This window comes from Pistacia vera, unplaced genomic scaffold, assembly GCF_008641045.1.
Source record: "Pistacia vera cultivar Batoury unplaced genomic scaffold, PisVer_v2 Contig656, whole genome shotgun sequence".
Lineage (NCBI taxonomy): Eukaryota > Viridiplantae > Streptophyta > Magnoliopsida > Sapindales > Anacardiaceae > Pistacia > Pistacia vera.
The window spans coordinates 1332300-1358365 of record NW_022196508.1 but is presented as its reverse complement, the minus strand read 5'-3'; the positions used below and the strand labels follow the sequence as shown (position 1 = coordinate 1358365).

Below are 26066 nucleotides of genomic sequence, written 5' to 3'. Positions count from 1 at the left end.
ATTTTAATAATATATAATAAGTAAACTTTTTATCTATTGAACACGCTATCAACATTCATAAAATTTGATAATAAAAAGAAAATACAATATCTCAAGATCTTGACCCTTTTGCACATTGAACACTTACAATATAAAGTGTTGCAGTTTTTTTGGCAGCTCCTGAATTTTTGTGGTCTCTTTAATTCAGCAAGGTAATGGCAAACATGGTGGATCATTGAAATTATAAAGTTGTTTGTCTTCTTCTTTTTCTTCTGTCAGAAAGAAATTCATTGCTGTCCCACTATGTCTCCACCGTAATTTCGTCCATCTTTGAATCATATCGTCCAATGATAAAAGCAGTTTTCACACGCATTTGTTAGAATACTTTAATTTCCAAATTACATTTTCTCTCTCAACTCAGTTTTATGTGCAAAGGTTTACGGATGCCAGAGGAGTTTCATTTCCAGGAGAACACCAATATAATGTTTCAACTTCAACATCTCCTCTGGTTTTAGTTGATTTAATTAACTTCTTTTTTTGTTATTATTTACTTTTAAGGATCCGATCAACGACATATACACAATACGTTTTCATATAATTATTTATTGTTGATCTTTATTACTTTTTGCTTTTAGTTGGTTTTGATATACTAATTAATATCTGTGAACTATAGTCAAGTCAACTGAAGTCCCCTTAGTGACGGAGAATTATATTGGCTTATAGAAGAAGGTAATTTCCTGCTCTTTTTGGTTTTAATCAAAATTATTGGTCTTTTACTTTGAATAATTTCATTCAATTTGCTTTTTTCCAACTAAACCATGCAAGATTTGAGATATACTTCACTCTGAATGTGGAATTTTACTTCAAATTCTCTTATCCATAAGGTATCAATCACAAACTTATATAATAGCTTTGGATATATATCCTACTTCATAAAGCTGTACTTATGCGAATTGTGACCACAAATTCTCAAGCTCAAATAGCATCATCATAGTTGGGTATAATAATTATCATCTTTGAACTTCATTATTACACTACTACAAAAATTTCATTATAAAGTTAGAGAAAAACTATAAAAATTAATTTGTTTTGAACTTCATTATTTCATATTTGAACTTCATTGGGTTGGCTGAAGTTTATTTAGAATCTGTGGTCAATAACCAGATCTTTACCCGTAGATCTGGTCGAAAACGGACAGATCGGCGCACGATCGGTCAGATCCAACTGATCGTGCATCGTTCTGACACTGGTGGCCGAGGTGGCTTCGACGACTTGTGGTGGTGGTTGCGGTGGTGGTTGCGCTGGTGGGCGACTGTTGCTTGGGTGGGTGGGGCTGTTTTTGTTAATTTATAATTTTTTATTAAGAAATGTGATTGTTAAATGTTTTGAATTGAATAGAATATGATTTAATTATGAACAATATTAAAACAAAATAGAATAGGGTTGGAAAAGTAAACAAATTGTGGCTACAGATTCTTTCAAAATTTATATTAAAGAGAGTGAAAAAATGAAGAAGTTTTTTAGTAAGTTTAATCACACAGTTTGTCTCGCCACTGATGCATGGACAAGTTGTCAAAATCTTAATTATATGTGTCTTATGGTTCACTTTGGGGATGAGAATTGACAACTACATAAAAGGATTTTAAATTTTTGTCCTATAAGTAGTCATAAAGGTATAATCATTGGGAAGACAGTTGAGAGGTGCTTGCTTGATTGGGTATTTCTAAAGTTTTCACAATAATGGTCGACAATACAAGTTCTAATGATGTGGGAATAAGCTATCTTAGGAGGCAATTAGCAAGTTGGCAGAGAAATGTCTTGGATATAGATACTAACTTTTATGTTAACTGTGATTGTGACCATACATTCTTAAGCTTGAATAGCATCATCAACAGTTGGTATGATTACTTATTATTTTTCAACTTCATTATTATACATTATCTATAAACTTTGTAAACTTTACTATAAATGATCTGGATTGTTAGTTTAAACCAAAGGATCCTTAGGAACATCTAGAGAGCATAAATAGATAAATTGTTATTAGGGTGAACTTAATAATGCTGTCACTTATATTTTACTTAATTATCTTTTTCTCATTTGATAGGTCAAGTCTTTGGAGATATTGTGGTCATCCATTGATAAAAGTAGAGAGGTGATTGTGCAAAGATTTACAGATACCAGAGAAGTTTCATTTCAAGGAGAACACCAATTGGTATGATGTTTCAACTTCAACTTCTCTTCTAGTTTTAGTTGGTTTCTTTGCTATTATTTATTTGCTAATGTCTTTATGAACTTAAAGTTTGCAAGGATTTGATCGAAGATCTCAAATACACTTCATTCTAAATGTGGAATTTTACTTCAGATTCTCTTACCTAGAAGGTATCAGTCACAAGCTTTTATACTAGCTTTAGACATATATCCTAGTTCATAAAGTTGAACCTTGCGAATTGTGACCACAGATTCTCAAGCTCAAATAGCATCATCACAGTTGGGTATGATACTTATCATCTTTAAACTTCGTTATCATACCACTACAAATTATTTCATTAAAAAGTTAAAGAAAGACTACAAAAATTAATGTTTTGAAGTTCATTGGCTTGGCTGAAGTTTATTTAGAATGTGTGGTCAATGGCCACATGTCTAAATTAATTTTCCATATGGGTTAAAGAAGACAAAAATTTTTGTTTAGAATAATACTGCATATAGGCTGCCTCCATTGTTCCAAGGATAGGGCTGAAATTTCATTTTCTTATTACATTTGGTTAATTTAAGTCAGTTTATGCTAAGAATAGAGAAAAAACTTGCGAGCTAAGGCTTCTGGAAAAATGTTTTTCGTTACAACGTAAGAGACGAGGTAAAATAGCTTATATAGATTGAGAAGAAGAGAGGTAACTGTTGACTTTGTTGTCTCCTGGTTTTAGCTTATAACTCTTAACAATTTATGATATTTGACTAATTATTAGCCATTGTTCGGATATTTTACTCAGGGTTGTGGGCTATTAATCCTATGAAGAGTATAATATCTTCCAGTTTAATCAAGTATGACTGCATACAATATTTAAAGTTCGTATTTATTGTTTAGTTATTTATTTTTATTGTTTCACTTGCAGAATGCAGGTCATAATAGTCTCTCAAAGTGTGTAGTTTTCTATCGTGTCAAAATATCCTTTAACAGAAAAAAGGTACAGGAAATATCGGGCATGTTTGTCTTATTATTTCTGCCCATATTCCCAATCCTATTCTCCAAATAATGTTTGACACATTATTCCAGAAATATTACCTTATTTTTAATTACTTTTAGACCCCATAAGATTATTAATTTCATTAAATACCCCCTGAAAAAGAGTTTAAAAATTAACAAAAACACCCTTGTGACCTATACTTGCCAGATTCTGGCAACCACCATCGGTGTAGCCAGAATTTGCCACAACGGTGAATTACCAACCAGAACTGGCCGGTAATTCACTGATCTGGCCTTTTCCAGCCAGATCCACAGTGGATCTGGTCGAAAAAGGCCAGATCTGGCCGTCGGTGATGGCCAAAGAAATGGCCATCGTTGACCAAAAACAACGGCCATAAAAGATGGCCGTCTTTTTAGCCTTTTTCTATCGTCACGGCCACAGCAGGCGGTAGATCTGGCCTTTTCCGGCCAGATCCGTGGTGAATCTGGCCGGAAAAGGCCATAACAACGCGTTACGACACAGATTCGACCGGTCTATATCTTAACACGATTTTCTGGCCAGATTTCGGCGGTGGTGGCCGGAATCTGGCACTGCAGGTCGTGGGGGTATTTTTGTCATTTTATATATTGGGGTATTTAATTAAATTAGTAAACATAGGGACTTTTTTATAAATTTTTAAAATTTACCTCGTAATACTCTCCTATCCAACTATTCAATAATATTCCCAAAATCCTATCCAAAATAATAAACCAAACGCACCCATCATTTTTTTCTTATGTGGTTTTGACATTTATTACAATATGGATATAGCTTAATAGAGAAGACCCTAATTTAAAACTTTTGATTTAGAGCATCATCATGAAACCAAAATTTATCATACAGTTTAATATGTTAATCTTAAAATTAAAAGAAAATGTCTTAACTAAAGGTGGACCTCTTGAGCCATGGTTGACCTTGTGTAGGTTAAAAAATACAGTTAAACATCGATAAATTTATACTTGATAAATTAATAACTTCAATTAAATAATACTCTTAGGACCAATGTGGTAAATTAATAATTCGCTAAATTTATAAGATAATACATTAAAAAAAAAAAAAAAAAAACACACATAGATACCACTTGATATATAAATTAATAATCTCGTTATACATCAAAATTATATATATGCATGGCTCAATTAGGAGGCCTTTTATAAAATGAGTCAAATGTTATTTGTTTCCTCTTGAAATTGATGTCTTCTTGGATCTCATCTCTTATTTTTCTTAGTGCATTAAGAACCACTAGTGCAGTGTTCTCATATTGCAAGAGAAAATTATGCAATGTGACTGTTGCTTTAAGTGCATTAACTATGAACTATTCCCTAACCACATTAACTATACACAATATGTACATGTATTAAGTTCAATGTTTTGGAAAAAAAAATAAAGAATACCTCAATAAATTAATAATTTATTAATTTATACGATTATTTAATATATTAATTTATTAATAAAATTTTTTATGGTCCCAATGATATTAATTTATTGAGGTGTAACTGTATATATATATATATATCTTATCTTATTTAGAAATAGATATTTTAATATTTGTAAGGTTAGATATGATTTTATTTCTTGGGGTGGTAATTGAGCAAATATTAACAAAGGCGCTTCAAGAATATTCACTACTACCTACACTGAAATGCATACTCCAGTCTGAACTAACTTTGTTTGTTATCAAACAGGAACAAAATAATAAAAAATGTTTTTCCTCTTTTTTATAATTAAATTATTTAAAGGAATGATCAACAATGCTTCATAGTTTTTCCTCTTTTAACATTAATTTATATTTAATTACTTCACATCTTATTTATTTTCTTGTCTCACCTCTTTCAGATAAAGGTCTGATCAAAACCAGGTGCTTGCACTTTGTTGGTAGTTACTCGAAGCTTGACATTTTGCGAAAATATCATTGGTTTTTAAGCAAGGTATTTAAATTTTCTGTTATTTTGTTTTCTTATTTTTTAAATTTTATATAGCATAGAAAATAGTAACACGGCTGAATATTTGTTTATCTTATCTAAATAATTATTATTAATCCAAAATACGGATATCACAATATAAGGTTGCCATATTTCACTCTTTGAATATGATGGGATTTTTTATGCTAATTACCTAGCATTAATCTATTCCAAAAGGGCAAAATTAATCAGACCATACTCACAAGGATTTATTGTCACACCTCCTCCCTGGTATTCCTATCCTGTCGACTTCGGGCACTTTGAGGGACTCAAGATCCCAAGAGGAGGGTGATTTTTTTTTTTTTTTTTTTCAAAAAACAATTTACCAACTCCATTCATAAAAATTTTAATGACAATAGTGTAACACAAAACATAGTTATGAAAAACGTAAATCTTAGAAAGCAGTTTATAGAACAAATGTATCAGGGTGTTTCTAATGTGTATAAACATCATGCTTATGAACATATGTCTGTCAGCCAACCGAATGTGTATAGCAAGCACCTCACGTATACCTTGTATGCAATCCTGGGGGAAAAACATAAAACAGTGAGCTAGGAAGCCCAATGAGTGGATAATACAATTTATAAATGAAAATAACTTTCAACCGTCCTGCATCAGTAAAACTTGCATTTCACATAACACATAACTATTCCCTTAATGAAACCACACTTTCCTTATATAATTTCCTTGATTCATATCTCCACTCATGCCCATCAAGGAAATTCGCATCCTTGTACAAACTTTCCAATTACCATAGATCATCGTATTATTTTCACGCAAATCGATACACCATCATCAAAGTTGAGTAGGCATTTCCCAACACAAAACCCACTCTTGCTCACGCCAATGCCCGCCAAGTGTCCACAATTTCCACCCAAACCTAGACCCGCTAGATATTTATAAATTTCATCCCAACCTATACCCGCTAGATGTTCACAAGTTCCACTCATTCAGTTAATGCAACCACCACCACCACCACCATCACCACTACCACACTAGTACCCAAGGTCCCTAATATAGACAACCAACTAGCTGCTCAACTAGGCCAATACCCGCCTAGTGTAATCAGTCAAATCCCTCCTAAGGTCTATCCTCAGGGTTTAATCCCGCTTGGAGCTCGTCAAGCGCCCTACCTATTCCGATAGGATGGTGTAGATCATCATCGTTCAGAAGTATGGGTCATCTCAATACACGCAGAAGGCTAATCATATCCCACTCAAGCCAATACCTGCCCAATAGTCTCATCAAATCCCACCCAAGCCAATACCGACTGGGTGTCATAATCTCACTCAAGTCAATATGCGCCTGGTGTAATCCCGCTTGGAGCTCGTTAGGTGTCCGTACTGTCCTGATAGGATGCTATCACAATGTAGTAGTATGAACCATCTCATTGCGTGCATGAGGCCGAATATAAATACTAACTGATGTTTCAGGGAGACGGTACTACAAAGGTGGTTACAATCCGCATAACACTTCCACAATCCCACCTTCGAACTTCCCAACCTTCAATAATATTACATGCTTTCATGCAAGTGCTCAAATATGGCTGGCATATATTTCTTAGTAAAACCATCATGTAAATACGAGTATAATTTTCCAAAGTATACCAACTTATAAAATATCAATTTACACCTCATATTTGTCCACCTATTTTCCCAAAGGTTTCAAATATTACAATTAGCCCCCTACCTGTACTCCAATTATCGCAAAACTGACAATGTGCCCCCTTGGGAATCCTTCCACCAATTACAATCAAATACTAACCCAAAGCAAAGAAATTTGGGCCTTATGCCCCCCAAATAAAAAGAAACCTAATACTAATTTAATATATCTTGTCACAATTATAAGCCAACCCAAAACACCCATTACTCACAACTTCTTAAATTTGGGCCAATCCCATCTCTTTTTATAAGCACATCAATACTTCAATCTATCAAGAGTTAATAAACCAGCCACCAATATTTTATTCAATTTGACAACAACCCATATCTACCAAGTTTGCACTGCAACTCAACCGAAACCAAGAATTTCATATCGTCCCAACAATAACTCTATTCCCACCAACATTACCCTACAATTTCCTCATTCTCTAATCAAGAACAAACAAACCAGCCCTCCCCAAAATTTGGCTGGATTTTCCATTTTAATAAGCAATTCCACATGCAATTTCTCACAATTTAATTTCCAATCATCCAAATTATGCAATTTCACACAAACACACATGCATGCCAAAAGTTCCCTTCCAATACATGATCCATAACCCATAATCATGCATATCAAACACTTAATGCCAATATACATATAACATTTTCATAAGCCAATAATCATGATCTTGATTAAACAACACTAAGCCAATTCATCAACATAATCCACATCCTCCTAAAGCAATCCATACCATTTTCATTTATTTAATATCCAACACTCCCAATTGTAAATCAAGCAAACCAATACCACCAATTGGCTCGATTTGTTTCCAATCACAATCAATTTCAAATCAAGCTCATTATACAATATCCAAAATATATAAACACATAAATTCATCATTAAGTTACAAACATAAAATCTTCAAGTCTACTAAAATACCCACCAAGCAAGAATGCATTTTTTTTTTCATCACCAAAACACACATCAAACGCCACAACTGTTATGCAACGGAAACATAAACTCTAACGCTAGCTTATTGAATATAATAATACAAGTAATAAAGCATAAATAAATTGCCAAAATTAAATGCAAAAATAAAGAATACCAGGAATTAACGAGGTTCGGTATTAAAACCTACGTCCTCGGGCACTGCAAAAGAAAGCTCCACTATCTCCAAACAATATTACAAATATTTGGACAATACAACAAATACCCAAAACAAAGGGGAGATACAACAAAACTTGCAAACTAAAGGGTCCTTAAAGAAAGAACCACTTGCAAAAAGAAGTAATGGAATTACAACTTGGGATGATTAATAACAATGATATGGGTCCTTATATATAGGCCCCAAAAGTTTCCCACTTTTCAATTCTAATCAATGTGGGACAAACAACCTTTTCTTGGCCTATTATATATAAGTCCCTAAACCTTTCTCCATTATCATTTCTACCCCATGTGATTTTGCTAAAAGCCATTTTTCAACAACAACAAGCTTCCACGCATTACATACAACAGAAAATCAGAATTTTAGCAAGGAAATTTTGGTTGGTCCACTCACCTTTTGAAGCTAAATTCTTGATCCAAAGAGGGATCGGATTCCTGTAACAATGTATGTGCTTGTCTTCCTTTATCCGAAATCCAATGACCTCTCCATGCAAAGGTCTCCCTATGGTAACACTTCAACATTAAATTCATTGGACATTTTAAACAACAAAATATTAACTTAACATCCTTTAACAAAAACTGTCTCATAACCGAACACTGATCACTCCAGGATTTTTCATAAAAATTTCATTCATCAATTTAAGCCATAATTTTAATGGGGCATTCAAGACACACATATGAGGTTCAAATAAATTATCCAAGCCATTCTAGAGTCAATAACCATTTAAAACAGAATTTTCTTTCAACATTTTCAAAACTGCCAACTGCTTCTAGAATTGAGGTTATTGACTTGTAAAATATATAACAATTTAACCTTTAATCTAAACCGCACGAAATCCTCCAGTATCAAACTAGACACCTATAGGATTCAAAAGAATTTAAAATCATCAAATTTAAAAAGGAATAGATGCATCAAATCATCTACTAAACTACTCGTTCTGCAGAAACCCAAATTCAAGAATTGCAGGGCAAACTTCAAAAATCCATAGAAAATCCACTACTTCGATTTTTGGAGTGAAACAAATTTCTAAACACTCCTCAAGAAGTCTACAACAACATATCCAAAATTTAGCTTCATTCAAACATGTAAACTGTTGTGATGTTGCAATTGACCTATGCCCACGTGGAAGTCAACTTATAACTTCGGTGGTCAAAGTTATTTGTTAAAGATTGAGGGGCAATTCTGTCTTTTCCATTCTTCAATAAACCTAATGTAAATTAGGTTTTGCTCAGTTCTCATTCTTGAGCTTTCTCTCTTGGTTACAGAGAGAGAAAGTTGTTATGAATCTGAATGTGCTGGAAACCTGAAAATCGTTGATGGAATCAAACGGTGGTGGTAGGTCTTAGCTATATTTTCTGTTTTGCCTTCTCTTTGTGTATAAATCTGTCACTGATTCTAGTTACTTTGTATCATGTATGAGAGGTGAGGACATCTGGGTTTTACTGGTGTTGTACAGAGGGGTTTTACTTGGGTTTTGCCTTGTGTAAAGGAGTGAGCGTAAATCTCTATAAGGTTTCTCTATTCTCATAGTCAATGGTTCTTTATTGCCCTGAAGAGTGGATGTAGGTAATCTATGTGATTACCGAACCACTATAAATTTGTGTGTCTCTCTTTATTATTCTGCTTTTCTTAATGTTCATATTACTTGTGTTTTTCTACTGCTTGGATTATTGTACTGTTTGGTTTTCCATTTTGGTCTCTATTTACAACAAGTGGTATCAGAGCTAGGTTTTCATTCTAGCACCTAGGTTTTATTCTAGGTTGTGAGATCCTTTTCGAATCTGCAGTAGTTTAGGGTTAGATCTGTTTCCACAGCTGCAATTTTTCTTTAACTTAGGGTTTCAATTAGTCTCGGGTAATTTGGGGCTTTTACCCTCTGAGTAACTGGGAAGGTTAGAAACCTAGAAATGTCTAAGTTTGAGGTAGAAAAATTCACAGGGGATAATGATTATGGTTTATGGAAGATGAAGATGAAGGCAGTCTTAGTTAAGGATGGATTGTCTACTACTCTAGAGGGGGAGGATAGCCTACCAGAGTATCTATCCGATAAGGAGAAGAAGGATTTGTTAGATAAGGCCCACAATACTCTAATTCTAGGACTGGGGGATAAAGTCTTAAGAAAAGTTAAGAAAATGACCACACCAGCTGGGGTTTGGGAGAAATTAGATTCACTATACCTGTCTAAGTCCTCTCCTAATAGATTAGTTTTAAAACAGAAATTTTTCAGTTTTAAAATGGATGAAAACAAACATTTAGGAGAAAATATGAACGATTTCATGAAACTAGTACAGGATTTAGAAGGTCTTAGTGTTAGAGTTGAAGATGAGGATCAAGCTGTGATACTTATTAACTCATTACCCAAAATGTTCTCAAATTTTGTTGACACCCTTAAATATGGTAGGCAAACCCTTCAACTAGATAAGGTTGTAGTTGCAATTACTGCAAAAGACACTGAGTTTAGGAAAGAAGGTAAACTAGATGGTGAGGGGTTATACGTGAGAGGAAGATCTAAAAAGAAAGGTCACAAGAAAGGGAGTTTCAGGGGTAGATCAAAGTCTAAGTCCAAATTTGTTAGAAAATGTTTCCACTGTCATAAGGAATGTCATTTTAAGAGAGGCTGTCCTGACAGGAAGAAAAAATTAGGGGAAAAGGATGCTAGTAGGAGTGTACATATAGCTTCCGATGGGTATGAGAGTTCTGATGTGTTGGTAGCTTCTGAAAATGAAACTGATGCTGAATGGGTACTTGATTCTAGTTGTTCTTTCCACATGACTCCAAATAGGAGTTTTCTGTCAAACTTTAAGAAACTAGAGTCTGGAAAAGTTTTGTTGGGCAATAATGCAGTTTGTAGAGTCTTAGGAATAAGAGATGTAAGGCTGAATTTGCATGATGGAAGTTCAAAATGGCTCACAGATGTTAGATACATACCAGAGCTGAAAAGAAATTTAATTTCTCTAGGAAGTCTAGACTCAATTGGCTATAGCTACAAGGCTCAAGGTGGAGTCCTTAAAGTAACTAAAGGATCCTTAGTTGTAATGAAGGGTGAGATGAAGAATGGGCTGTATGTTCTAAATGGTTCAACCATAACTGGAACAACAACTGTATCTTTATCTCAGAAGTCAAATAGGACAGCTTTATGGCATAGGAGGTTAGGGCATGTTAGTGAAAAATGATTAGTCGAGCTGAGTAAGCAAAAGGTTCTAGGAGGGGATAAAGTAGAAAAGCCAGATTTCTGTGATCACTGCATTTATGGGAAGATGAGCAGAATTAGGCTTGGTGTGGGAAACCACTATTCTAAGGCTATTTTAGATTATATCCATTATGATGTGTGGGGGCCAACTAAATATCCATCTTTGGGAGGTTGTAAGTATTTCATTAGCATCATAGATGATTACTCTAGGAGGGTATGGATTTATTTCTTGAAAACTAAGGGAGAGGCCTTTAGGAAATTCAAAGATTGGAAGGTTATGATAGAAAATCAATCTTGGAAGAAAATCAGGAAACTTAGAACTGATAATGGGTTAGAATTTATCAATGAAGAGTTTGATAGTCTGTGTAGGGAAAGTGGAATTTTGAGGCATAGAATAGTAAGAGACACACCCCAGCAGAATGGATTAGCAGAAAGAATGAATATGACCATTCTAGAGAAGGTTAGAAGTCTATTATCCTATTCTAAATTACCCACCAGGTTTTGGGCAAAGGCTGCCCACACTGCAGTTTATCTAATAAACAGAATACCTTCCTCAGCCATTAATTTCAAAACACCCATGGAGAAATGGTCTGGACATCCTGCAAATTATAGTAACCTTAGAGTTTTTGGTTGCACTGTGTTTGTGCATGAGAAATCCGATAAGTTACAACCAAGGGCTATTAGATGCATTTTTCTAGGTTATCCTGATGGCATAAAAGGGTACAGATGTTGGGATATTGTAGGAAAAAAGTGCATTGTTAGTGGAGATGTTAGGTTTAATGAGGATGAGTTCGGTGGGTTGAGTCAGAAAGAAAGTGACAATGCATATAGGACAAAGGTGTTTAACTTGGATCTAAGTGGAGAATTTTCGAACCTTAACAATCCTGGTTTAGACCCTATTTTAGATTCCCAAACCTAGGTGGATAAACCTAGCTTAGATGATAATGATGGTGATGGAAATGATTCGTAAAATTATCAACTAGTTAGAGATAGAGAAAGAAGGGAAATTAGACTACCTAGTAGGTACTCACATGCTGATATGGTAGCTTTTGCTCTTCAAGTTGTTGAAGAGATTGATGAGGAACATAGAACTGTTAAGGAAGCCATGAATAGTAGAGATTCTAGGCAATGGAAACTGGCCATGCAAGAAGAGTATGATTCCTTAATAAAAAATCAGACCTGGATTCTAATTAACAAACCTGAAGGTAGTAGGGTTGTTAAATGCAAATGGGTTTTCAAAAGGAAATAAGGTATACCAGCGGTAGAAGCACCTAGGTTTAAAGCAAGGTTAGTAGCAAAAGGCTTCACACAGGTTGAAGGGGTAGACTACAATGAAATTTTCTCACCAGTTGTGAGACACACTACCATTAGAATCCTCTTATCTTTGGTAGCTCAGTTTGGTTTAGAACTAGAGCAATTAGACATCAAAACAGCTTTCTCAAATGGTGATTTAGAAGAAAAAATTCTGATGTAGGAGCCTGAGTTGTTTGAAAAGGGGTCTAAAAACCAAGTCTTTTTTTTGAAAAAAATCCTTGTATGGGTTAAATCAATCACCTAGGTAGTGGTATAGGAAGTTTGATTGTTTTATGGTGAATGCTGGTTTTATTCGAAGTAGCTCTGATGGTTGTTTTTATTTCAAGTGCTTATATGGTGAATGCTATATCTACTTGGCCTTGTATGTGGATGATATGCTTCTAGCCTGTAAAGATTTTTCTGAGATTATTAGATTCAAAGAAGAGATGAGTAGACAATTTGAAATGAAAGATTTAGGGCAAGCTAGAAAGATCCTAGGTATGAATATTGAAAGGGATAGGAAAACTTGAAGACTTGTGTTGTCTCAAAAAGAATATGCTGAAAAAATCATTAAGAAGTTTAACATGTATGATTGTAAACCTGTTAAAACACCTTTAGGTCAACATTTTAAACTAAGTACAATCCAGTGCCCAAAAATAGAAGATGAAAAGAGGGAAATGGCCTGCATTCCATATGCAAATGTAATAGGGAGCCTGATGTATTTGATGGTCTGTACCAGACCAAATTTGGTTTTTGCAGTCAGTTCTATTAGTAGGTTTATGAGCAATCCTGGGAAGAATTATTAGGAAGCTGTAAAATGGGTGTTCAGATATGTAAGGGGTACACTGTCCACTGGTATTATTTACAGCAAAAGGCAAAATCAGGTGAATCCTATTGTAGGGTGTGTTGATGCTGATTATGCTGGAAACATAGATAATAGAAAATCTACGACTGGTTTCTATTTTTCTATTTGGGATAATCTGGTTTGTTGGAAGGCTAACTTGCAGGCTATAGTTACTCTGTCAACCACGGAAGCAGAATATGTTGCAATTACAGAGACAATCAAAGAGGCAATGTGGCTCAGGGGAATGCTTGATGAGATGGGACTGAATCAGTAGCAAGTTCTAGTCAAGATTGACAGCCAAAGTGCAATTTTTCTGTACAGAAATCAAGTCTTTCATGAGAGATCAAAATACATTGATGTTAGGTTGCATTTTATCAAAAATTTGATTGAACACAAAGTCACTAAGGTGGAGAAGATTCTTGGAAAAGAAAACCCAGCATACATGTTCATTAAGTCTGTTACTTTGGACAAGTTAGGGCTCTTGAAGAGCCTTCTACATATTGAAGAAAATTAGAGGAAGTTCCAGGGTAGTAAGGAATGGTAGAGATCAAATGCCAAGGTGGAGATTTGTTGTGCTATGGCAATTGACCTATGCCTACGTGGAAGTCAACTTATAACTTGGGTGGTCAAAGTTATTTGTTAAAGACTAAGGGGCAATTTTGTCCTTTCCATTCTTCAATAAACCTAATGTAAATTAGGTTTTGCTTAGTTCTCATTCTCGAGCTTTCTCTCTTGGTTACAGAGAGAGAAAGTTGTTACAAATCTGGATGTGCTAGAAACCTGAAGATCGTTGATGGAATCAAATGGTGGTGGTAGGTCTTAGTTGTATTTTCTATTTTGCCTTCTCTTTGTGTATAAATCTGTCATTGATTCTAGTTACTTTGTATCGTGTATGAGAGTGAGGACATCTGGGTTTTATGGGTGTTGTACAAAGGGGTTTTACTCGGGTTTTGCCTTGTGTAAAGGAGTAAGCGTAAATCTCTGTAAGGTTTCTCTATTCTCATAGTCAATGGTTCCTTATTGCCCTGAAGAGTGGATGTAGGTAATCTATGTGATTACCGAACCACTATAAATCCGTGTGTCTCTCTTTATTATTCTGCTTTTCTTGTTTTTCATATTACTTGTGTTTTTCTGCTACTTGGATTATTGTACTGTTTGGTTTTCGATTTTGGTCTCCATTTACAACATAAACAATTTTTGGAATTCCAGGTGGTCAGCTTTTGCAAAGTAACCCTTATATCAAAAATCACATCTTTAACAAATTTTTTGCTTAGAAATCACATATATGTTCTATCCACATAGCATTATAGTAATAAATCTTACCTTTTTCAGTTTAATCTCATACCATGCACTCAATCATAAGCAACACAAATCAAATTAATCAATAAGCTTCAAATAGGGAAATCTTAAGCTTTACTCACCTCCCACATGCTTAATCCTCCTCTACTCCTTTCGGTCATAGGAGTTTGCTCGCCGATGGCCACTTTTCCAGCCACCTTCATCGCTTTCTGCTCTTCTCTCTCTCTTCTCGATTTCATCTTCTCTCCCTTCTTTTCTTTCTTTCTTCTCTTCTTCCTTTTCTCTCTTTTCTTTCTTCAATTCTTTCTCTCTTTTCTTCTCTTCTTCTCGATTCTTCTCCATTTGAGTGAAAAGCCCACTTTTATATAAAACAATTTTCTAAAATTGTGAAACTACCCCAATTATTCTCTTATTCTTACCATGACCCTACCACATAAGCTTTTCTTGCAAAATGCCCCAACAAATATTTAGAAACTCACATTTTTTCCCCGAGAAAACAAAATAAATTTTATAAAATAATCCATAAAATATGGGATATTACATTCATAGTCCTTTACTTTCTATATAGGAGTTATGTTTACTTAACCACTCAGAAATTTCACTATGAAAAAGAAGAAGAATATTATAGGTCTCTTTAACATTACAAATTTACTCTCCTCTATCTCTTTTTGTGGCCTCACTAATTGTGGCCACACACTTTCTCTTTAAGATTTAACACATTTTTATAATGTTTAGGACGTCTCACAACATTTTTATGATACAAAGTCATTAGGAATTAAAAACACTTATCTAGGCTAAAAATCATGTTTTCCCAAAGGTGTGTTTTCTTTTCTACAGCAAACAAATAAAATAATCATGAAATATTAGAAGTTTACCTGTTCACTAATTACAATTATGTTACATGGTTCAATGTTACAAAGAAAAAGTGTAAGATCGTATGATGTATTTTATTTTTAAAATAAAAAATAAATTGTTCAAAAACTAAAAGAGATGTTATCTGAACTGCTTCCAACAAGATTGATTTTACAAATTCATATCTCTATAATTGCATTTTAAACTTGCTGATGAATTTTTGTACTAATATAGTTTCTATTTTATAACAGATATATTGATGGAGATTGTAACTACTATTCTATCAAAGGTTGGAGAATACCTGGTGGAGCCGACCATAAATCAAGCTCGTTACTTATTTCGTTTCAAACAAATTGTTGAAGATCTTACAAAAGCAGAACGAAACTTGAAATCGAAACAACGTGATGTGGAGGAAGAAATCAAAGCTGCAGAAAGAAATGATGAAAAAATTAAGGCAACTGTACAAGATTGGTTGTCTGATTCGAGAAAAATCATGGGAGAAGTTGAGACGTTGAAAGGAAAAATAGAAGTTAATAAAACTTGTCTTAATGGGTGGTGTCCTAATTGGGGCTCTCGACATCAGTTGGGGAGGATAGCAACAAAGACAAGCATTCAGTTGAAGGAAATTATAGATAAAGGCCAATTTGAAAGAGTGGGGTGTCGTGCTCTTCTATCAGGTGAACCTTCAGCTCCTAAAGATCCTGCACCTCTATCAGGTGAACCTTTAGCACCTAAAGATTTTGAATTTTGCTGGTCTACAAAGGCTGCTTTTGATGAGATTATGGAGGCACTTAAAAATGATGGCACCCATATGGTTATATTGTATGGGATGGGCGGTGTGGGTAAAACAACTTTAGCAAGAGAAGTGCGTAAAACAGTCAAAGAAAAGGGCATCTTTAAGGATGTTGTGATGGCTACTGTATCGCAAACTCCAAACTTCAGAAATATTCAAGGTCAGCTGGCTGACTTCCTAGATTTGAAACTTACGCAAGAAACTGAAGAGGGAAGAGCTCAGAGGTTGTCTTCAAGATTGTCAAATTCTAATAATAATCTTATAATCCTCGATGATGTTTGGGAAGAATTCGATTTCGAGGAAAAAATAGGTGTTCCATTGAGCAAAGGTTGCAAAATGCTTCTGACAACCCGCAACAAAAAAATATACACTCATAGGGAGTATCAATTATTAATTCCTCTAAATGTTTTAGAGGAACATGAAGGAGTGGCTTTACTCAAAAGGCAAGCATGTTTAGATGATGACTGTGACGACTTGAATACTTTGGCTACTCGAATTGCTAGAGAATGTGATGGTTTGCCTTTAGCACTTGTAACCATTGGAAGGTACTTGAATGGAGAGAAAAAAATTGAAATGTGGGAATTTGTGTGTGACAAACTAAAAAAGTCAAAACTAGAGGATTTATATCATGTTAATAGTGAACAGAGAGGTGTCTATGCCAGTCTTAAGTTGAGTTATGATTATTTGAAAACAAATGAAATTAAATTTTGTTTTTTGATGTGTTCACTTTTTCCTGAGGATTTTGAAATTCCTTTGGAGGATTTGGTTAGAATAGGAGTGGGGTTAGATTTATATAAAGGTGTTTCATCCATTGAAGAAGCAAGGAGGGCCCTACGTTCAATGGTTGAAACCCTGAAGGCTTTGGGTTTGCTATTAGATGCTTATGGAAAAGAATTTGTGAGAATGCATGATATAGTTCGTGATGCTTGTCTATGGATAACATCAAAGGGGGAGAATATATTCATGAGCAAGATTGGCATGGATTTGATGCAGTTGACAAGGGAGAAAGGCTGGAAACAATATACAGCAATCTCCTTGTTGGAAAACAAACTAAAAGAGCTCTCTGTTAGACTGGTATGTCCTAAGCTTAAACTATTACTATTGGGTGGTGAAAATCAATGGTCACCGTTGAAAGTTTCAGATGAATGTTTCCAAGAGATGAAAGCACTAGAAGTTGTAAGTTTAAGATATGTAGACCTTTCGCTGAAGTCACTTCAATTCTTGACAAATCTCAAGACTCTAGTGTTGTCTAATTGTAATTTGAGAGACATTTCTTTCCTTGCCAAGGTGAACAAACTTGAGATTCTTAGCTTTAGAGGTTCTCGTTTTGACGAATTACCAATAGAATTGAGTGAACTTAAGGAACTCAGAATGTTGGATTTACGTAAGTGTTATCAGCTAAAAAGAATTCCTTCCAATTTGATACGAAGCTTTTCTCAATTAGAAGAATTATACATGGAGAAGGACATCTTTGAAGAAAGGGAGGTTGAAGAGAAGAGTATAGAAACAGGCAATGCTAGGCTTTCAGAGATAAATTGTCTATCTCGCTTGGCTATTCTGTATTTGAAAATAAATTCAAAATGCCTTCCAAAAGACTTTGCTTTCCCCAAACTTTCAAGGTATGAAATTGTTGTGAACAAAACTTCTCGATCTTCAGAATCAGCAAAAGCTTTAATAATTGCTGATATTGATGCAACCTTATTGACTGCATTATTTAAAGCACTATATCATAGTGTAGAACATCTTAGTTTGGAAAGAGTAACAGGTTGTCAAAATATCCTCCCAAGCATTGACCAAAAGGGATTGAAATTGAATACTCTTCATGTTTCAGATTGTAAAGATTTGAAATGCATGATAGATGCATCGCAACTGGGGGAAGAAAATTCTGAGTTGCATCCAGGTTTAGCAAAGTTACTGTTGGTAAGGTTACCAGAATTGCAGTGTATATGGAAGGGGCCCATGTCCATTAATATTGTAAACTTCCAAAGTCTTACGAATGTTTATGTGGGATGGTGCAAAAGCTTGGCTTATCTTTTCACTTTATCAATTGCCTGGAGTTTGGGGCAGTTGAAATCACTCCGTGTAGAAGATTGTGAGAGTTTGGAGTTCCTGATCAAGATAGAAAGGGGTGATAATGGCAAGGGAGAGAAAATGTTGTCAAAATTAGAAGATCTTGAAATTAGAAGATGCTCGAGATTGGAATATGTTTTTCCGGTGTTTGTTGCAGCAGGTCTTATACAACTTGAAAATCTTGAAATAAGAGATGCAGCAGAGTTGAAGCAAGTATTTCATGGAAAAGAAGAAAATGAAGTTGCAGAGGACGGAAAGGACATCAAGTTGCCTAATTTAAAAAAGCTAAAGCTTTACACACTTGAAAAGCTTACCAGATTCTTTCCAGAAAATAATCATTCAACTCTGCCAGCTTTGGAAGAGTTCCAGTTGATTGAATGTCCGAATTTGACAATTAAAGAGGGAGATCTAGAAGAGGTATGTTTTTAATTTTTATTTTTATCTTAACACAAATTGTTGTCACAATTTTTTCCTCTTCTTTTTTTTTTTTTTACCTAAAATGGACGAACATGCTTGAATTTGACCAATATTAAAATAATAAAAAATCAACATGCATAAATTTCAATAAATTATTTTAATTTCTTTGCGATAAATATGGAAAGAAAAAAGTTTTATTGGTTAAATAAAAGATTTTACCACCATTTGTTTTTTTCACTTTAAGTGAGGTATCAACAATGAAAAATTATATCATAATTATTAAATCTTTATCTATTAGACCTTTAGAAGGATCATTTAGCTATACATTATCATGATATAATTATTCATTACAATTGACATTAATTCCATTCAGCCCCTGAGAGATTGTTAAGTCTCAAGGGCCCTAATAATTTTATTGCTTTTTTATTTTTTATTTTTTATTTTTGTATACTTTGTGAGTAATTTTAATTTATTTTTTTAAAAGAACTAATTTAAATTTATACAATTACTTTGCCCTTATATAAAATTAAAATTAACTCTAATTAACTTTTTGTTAATCAGTTCAATTTTGAAGTTTAACAATAAAAATTTTTAAAGTAAAAGTTTTATTTTGATTACACACACACACATATAAAATTTACTTGTATTTAATAATGTAATAACAAATTGACACAAGACATACTTATACTATTGCAAGTTGACACATTACAATCTAGTGATCAAACTGTACAAATGTTTATTACTTACAACTTTTCATTATTATTATTATTTCATTGTACTATTAGAAAAAAAAGATTTGCTTAATTGTTATAATAAGGTGGATCTAATAAATTTTGATAAGAACAAAGTGATTTTTTTCCATACAAATTGTGTATTCAAAGGTTGAGTTAATTGAAATTACCTTTCTGATTTACAGAGTTAAATTAAGAAAATTATAAGATGGAAAATAACATCTTCTTTATTATTAGTGTTATTATTTTTGAGAAATTATATAATTTTAGTTTCAATAATAAAATAACAGATTTTGTTTATTGTTTTAGTAGTTGTTGGTGTGATTTCATGGATCTCATAATTTTTTTGTAAGACATCTAACTGATTGGTTTTCTTAGGCACCGCGGATTGTGGAGATAAGTAATTGTTGTAGTCAATCATGTAATGAAATTCTCTCTAGGTTTAGATGTGACTTCTTCAAAAATTTTGAAGAATTAAGCATTGAAAATTGTGGAGTAAAAGAGGTATTCCAGTTGGAAGGACAACAACATAAATTATCACTTCCAAAATTAAAGAGTTTGGAGTTGTATGACCTGGAAGAACTAGAAGGTTTATGTAAAGGTCCTGCTCATGTTTTAAGGTTGGAGAATCTAACCACTTTATCCATAGGCAAGTGCAAAAAGCTAAAACATATCTTCTCATTTACTCTTGCTCAGAGGTTGGGTCAATTGGAATCACTTACTGTATGGGATTGTGAGAATTTGGAACAAGTATTTTATTTGGATCGTGAAAGAGAAGAATATGTAGGTGGAGGAGCTCATAAGAATATTGTGCTTCCAAAATTGAAGATGTTAGAACTTGAAGGGCTTGCAAAGCTAGTAATCTTTTTTCCAGAAAAATATGCTGCATGTTGTCCAGCTTTGGAAGAGTTCAGAGTAAAAGACTGTTCCAAATTAACTACAACTTTCATTGTTGAAGAGGTATGCTAAATCGTTATCTATTAGGCCTTTACCATTTGGATAGATATTTTATGCATGATAACCTTCTTGAAGAGTTAGTAATATTCAATCATAATAGTAGTAATTGGATAGATATTCTATAGACATTATTAAAAAATTGTTAAAATTTAAGTTTACCAATTACTACAACTCCCTTTATGGGAATAAAATTCTTCCAAGTTTAATAAAACTTATTCAGCAATAGCATATCAGACCATTCACTTAAAATTATAAATGAATCTACTTTGTTATTGTTCAATTTAATTTCAGCTTCTCTTAGAATTTTTGGATTTTTTAGTTAATTAAATAAAATATATAAAAGATTCTCTTACTTTTTTTTAGTGGTTGGCAGTACGGTATAATCTATTGGCATAAATTTATCTAATAAACTTTTTATAACATTATTGTGCAGTTTCATAATCTGCAGGTTGTAAAGATGAGTAATTGCAGTAGTCAATTGTGCTATGGAATTCTCTCTGGGTTGAGATGTGGCTTCTTCAAACAAATTAAAGAATTAAGCATGGAAGACTGCGGAGTTCTAGAACATGAATTATCATTCTCAAATTTGAAGAATTTGACCTTTTTAACAATAGCTCACTTCAACAAGCTCAAACATATCTTCTCACTATTTGTTGCTCGAAATCATATGTTGCAATTGAAAAGGTTGTGCATCAGAGAATGTGCGGAATTGGAGCAAATCATTGATGTTAAAGATGGTGAAGAAGTTGGAGCAAATCTTCTCCAAACTCTATCAGATATTACAGTGGAAAAGTGCCATAAATTAAAATATCTGTTTCCTATCTCCATAGCTCGGGGTTTTCAACAACTGAAATTCCTACGAGTAATTGATAACTCTGAATTAGAAGAAATATTTGGAGATAATGATGTGATTGATAAGAAAGAATTTCGCTTGCCTCAACTTACGTGGATGTGCCTGGAAGATTTACCAAGACTCACCAACTTTTGCCATGTGGATTATCACTTCATATTTCCAACACCACGACTTGAATTGTTGGTAGTCCAAAGATGTCCAAAGATAAGTACAAGATTTTCATGGGATGAAGATAATAAAAGTGTGCATGCGGAAGCAAAGGTACTTCTATTTTTTAATTATAATTGATTAAAGATTTTAAGTGAAAAGGATCTGCTTATTATTCTTCACAATAAGGAACTTCTTTTCATACATTTACTTCTTATGTAATGCCACAAAAAGCTTAATATTACTATCTTCCCATTTGATGCTTCCAATATCTGGCTTTTGCAGGCACCCAAAATAGGTAGCGCCAAAGATGATAGTCACGAAGAGAAGGCACCTGAAATAGGCAGTGAAGATGAAAGTCAAGAAGAGCAGGCACCTGAAATGGGCAGTGAAGATGAAAGTCAAGAAGAGCAGGCACCTGAAATGGGCAGTGAAGATGATACTCAAGAAGAGCAAGCACCTGAAATAGACAATGAAGATGAAAGTCATGAAGAGACGTCTACAGGTCTCATTTGCGGCTGGAATGATTTTAAAAATTTACCTCGGTACATAAAAGTTGAAGAGGTTTATTCCAATTCTCATCCAACAGAATGAAGAAAGAACACTGAAACTTAGAAACATGCTCATCGTTTCTAATCAGGTAATTGAATTTATTTTCTAAACATTGAATTTGTTTCAAGAGGCTCCAACATAAATGTACTTGTGATTAATTATATTTCTTTTGATGGTTTTTCAGTTGGCTCCACCGAATCCAATGAATATTAGTCTGTTTGAGGGGAAGCAGAAGAAAATTCAATTCACCGTCTTCAATTTGATGAATTTTCTAAACTGCACTTGTTATATATATTTGTTCTATTTTAAGTCCAATATCAATTCACTTGTTATGTGAATTTTCTAATGGATTATTGACAGAGTTTATGTTTGGGTTAGTAACTGATGTATTTTGTATAATTCAGGGTGAAGTTCATTAATCTGGTGCTTAATTGTTATAATCTGGTGGATCTAATCAGTACTTCTGCTGCTACAATTAACTCAACTTTGTCCTTCACCTCTTCAGTACTTCTGTTCTGCTGCTACAATCTTTTCAATATCTACTGCTTCGTTTTACTCCTGCTTCAAATTCTCTATTACGCATCTTCTATTACTGCTGTAACTTGTTCTTTACCTTCACTAATTACTTGCCCTTTCAAATACTGAGAAGATGGTATAACAATAAGTTTACTTCTTAAGAACTCAAAACTGTCTTGCCAGTTGCCACCAATGGTTTTGTAAAGATGTCAACATTTTGCACTTCACTAGGAACATACTAAATTCTTATCAAATTTGCTACAACTTGCTCTTTTACATAATGTATATCAATCTCAATTATGTTTTGTTTATATTCTGCCTCAATCTCAATAGGTTCTACAAAGCTCTATAATCTCCCTCCCTCAGTGGATGATAAAGCCATTACTTTTCTGTTTTCTACAACTCCATTGCACTAAATTAGGACTAAGAAAAACATAGCATCCACTTGTAGATCTTCTATCTTGTACACAATTTGCCCAACCATATTTGCATAGCACTCCAACCATATAATAAGGTACCTTTTAAGTACCTAAGTACTCTTTGTAGGCTTGCCACTGGAACTGAGTTGGTTGCTTAAGAAATTGACTTAGTTTATCACTAAGAAAGTAATGTCAGGCTTGGTTAAGGTTAAGTATTAGTATTGAAGAGCAACTACTGTGCTTCTATATAAGGCAAGAGTGTCAAACTCCTCACTATCTACAGCAGCAAGTTCAATTCCCAAAGCCATTTGACTGTAGCCTTCCAGTCTACTTTAGAAGATCTTTGGCGTATTTAGCGATTGAGATGAATGCCATTGCTATTTTGAAAAGCTTCTAAACTAACAATAAGCTATTGAATTCACAAAACAAAGATATTTTTCAGAACAAAGATGATGAAATGTTAGTCTCACCCAACTTTTCTCTTCAACAATACAGTTGATGTTTAATTCATAATAGACACTGAAGATATCTTCTTTTTCTTCATTTTTTTAGGGAAAAGAAACAAGAAATTGAAAAACACGAATTGGCGAGAACTGGACTCGGAATTGAGCCACATTTAACTTAGGATTCGGAACAACAGAGCATCACACCTAATGTATACAGAACTGAGCCCAATGTAACTTTCTAGATAAACCAAGTGCATATCGTAACTATTGTGGAATTAACCTTCACCACTTTATTTCAATCCACAACAAAACAATAAGTGGCGGCTAAAAGCCCAGATAAGTAGGGATACTAAGGCAAGTAAAAGCAAGTCCTACATAACTGTTTATATCCTGATCAAAACTGTCACAAAATTAACATACAGCTAAGGCAAATTATTTCTGAAGTTTCCCAAATAATCAATTGCCACTGTTACACTCAGATGTTACCCTCATAGCGTTTAGGCCAATTCTGTGGATTTCAGCCCTCTGCCAATGAGTACAACAGAGAATGAAGTGCAGAACATGAGAATTGAACAACTCTAACTCAAATCGACAAAAGTACTCCATGAAAACAAACTCCTCACCAACAACACAATACAAAACCACATATTAACAATTAGTGCTTAAAAGCATATTCAACACCACGAATCACTATACTACCACCATCACCAACATCACAGAACAACCCTTTGCAGGATTATACATTTATCACATTTAAGTTCTTATAAGGTCATTATTCATAAGGTGGTTTCAGCACTAATTAACAATTAGACTCTAAAAACACTAAAAATTAACAACAAAATTCTCCACTTTATCAAATCCAACACCAAGAAAAATGCTAGCAGAACATTAAATCAGGCAATTTCATACTAATCCACGAAAGCAAAAACCAAACTAACATTAATAAAAATCCCACTAACCTTATAATCTCCTCTCTTCCACTTGCCACTCCTCAAATACCGATCACTCTCACACAACCTCCTCAACACAACCAAAGTCAACCCAATTGCCAAATCCGCCACGTCATCAGTCAACACATCAGGAGTGTTTGTGACTCTTATTCCCTTCTCTTTACACTTCCCCAAGTCAACTTTGTCAAGCCCCACGCTGAAACTCGCCGCGATCTCAAGCTTTGGCAAAGCTTCTATCAGTTCAGCCTCAGCGCCGGCCGCGGCATTCCCGACAACCGCACGGATGCTGTTCTTGTGCGTGTTCAGGAACTGGGTCTTGTCTGAAAAGTTCTGTATATTGAGTCGGACAGATAAAATGGAAGATGAATCAAGATCCAAGCTTTCTACCTGTTTGCCGCATACCTGAAAATTTGATTCGAGTAGGATTGATTTTCAGATAGGATTGGGTAATTGTAATTCACATGAAATAGTTCAGCACCCTTTCACTAGTGTTTTGAACGCGGTAGATGGTGTCAACTAACCTGGCAACTCTACGATCATGCCACTTGGTTATAGATGATGATGTGCTATACAATAAACATGGTCTTTCTGAGTTCCGCAATCCATGTAACATTTGTTATTCTCTTATTCGTCCGATCAATGAACCCTTCAGGTAGCACGTCCGTCAGATTAGCATAATCAGTAGGATTACCAACTTGACCCTTCGGTGGAGGTTGACACAGGGACCACAAAAACCGATGGCCGCAATGTTCAAGCGCACAAGCGATATCTTTCGCCTGGTCCTCACTGAAGCTTCCCATGCTCCCGGGGCAAAGAAACACAATCGATGATGGCGGTTGATCATCAAGCCACTCCTTGATCTTTGTTATTGAGATGGATCCACCTGATCCTCGATCACTCTCATCACCCTCTAAATTCAAAATGGGTCCCGGTGTATACACAGGTGGGGTGTTGTTCAACTTACCATCTGAGATAGACTCGACCGCATAGGATTCCAACTGCTTGAATGTATTTACAATAATGCCCTCTCTTCTCTAAACCCCCTTGCTTGTTGAAACATAGCAGTAGTCAACGGCTAAACGAGACTCGGGACAAATTACTCAGTGACCGAGTCTTTCAACTCAGTGATGGGCTGGTTTTGCTCATCACAAAGAACTTGCAAGTGTAACTGCATACTAAGAAAAGCTGCACTGGAGGTGTAGAAAATGCAGCTAGGAACTCCAAAATCATTCGCAACTTCAATCATGTCCGCACAGAACATATCGAGAACGAACCCGGCGAGTCGAGGTGAGTCACCAGAGACTGACTCCGTCTGAATTAGCTTAGTGACTGCTTCTTTGACGAGGTGTTAATGGCTTTTGACGAACGAATCCATGAAGCTTATGCGAGAAGATATTTTGAAGGGGAAAGATTGACTTCTGGGAGTTGAATGATTTTGAAGTTCGGGTTGAGTGGGGAGAGAGAGTGAATGAAGGTAGACGGGGACTTTCGTGTCGAAGGGGAGCTGCATGACGAGGACGGTGATGGAGAGGCGGTGGTCACAGTGGACCAGGAGCTTTGCCATCTCCGCCATCGTTACAACGTGGCCGACGCCGGATGAAGGGATCAACACTAGCTCAGCTTTCTTCATCCTTTTGTTTTGTACATTTGTTTACTAACAAAGTGGAAAGTTACATACAGGACAAAGGGCTGATAAAGATGATGATATAATTACTATGCCAGTTTACGAGAAAAATATTTATTTAATAATAAAGAAATAAAAAAGGT

General features: G+C 34.6%; 1 protein-coding gene and 1 long non-coding RNA gene across 11 annotated transcripts; one reads left to right on the top strand and one right to left on the bottom strand.

Moving 5' to 3' along the window:
- The first annotated feature begins 369 nt into the window (after positions 1–369).
- LOC116112041 (probable disease resistance protein At4g27220) lies at positions 370–22708 on the top strand. 10 transcript variants are annotated; one of them, XM_031398221.1, is made up of 14 exons: positions 370–708; positions 1144–1302; positions 2084–2191; positions 2279–2358; positions 2439–2471; positions 2967–3018; positions 3090–3161; positions 5037–5128; positions 15700–18728; positions 19838–20419; positions 20850–21530; positions 21702–21722; positions 21891–22056; positions 22153–22708. In XM_031398221.1, the coding sequence occupies exons 9-13, from the start codon at positions 15708–15710 to the stop codon at positions 22008–22010; spliced, it is 4425 nt and encodes a 1474-aa protein (XP_031254081.1). In that variant the 5' UTR covers positions 370–708; positions 1144–1302; positions 2084–2191; positions 2279–2358; positions 2439–2471; positions 2967–3018; positions 3090–3161; positions 5037–5128; positions 15700–15707; the 3' UTR covers positions 22011–22056; positions 22153–22708. The 10 variants fall into 10 exon arrangements, with proteins under 10 accessions (XP_031254081.1, XP_031254080.1, XP_031254079.1 ...); XM_031398220.1 differs by having other exon boundaries at positions 20865–21530; positions 21702–22056; positions 22153–22705; XM_031398219.1 differs by having other exon boundaries at positions 20856–21530; positions 21702–22056; positions 22153–22705.
- On the bottom strand, positions 21455–25940 carry LOC116112054. The gene is made up of 3 exons (XR_004125176.1): positions 24821–25940; positions 24309–24701; positions 21455–21876 (listed from the first exon to the last, which is right to left on the bottom strand). It is a non-coding gene; the product is annotated as an uncharacterized LOC116112054 (long non-coding RNA).
- Positions 25941–26066: the final 126 nt, after the last annotated feature.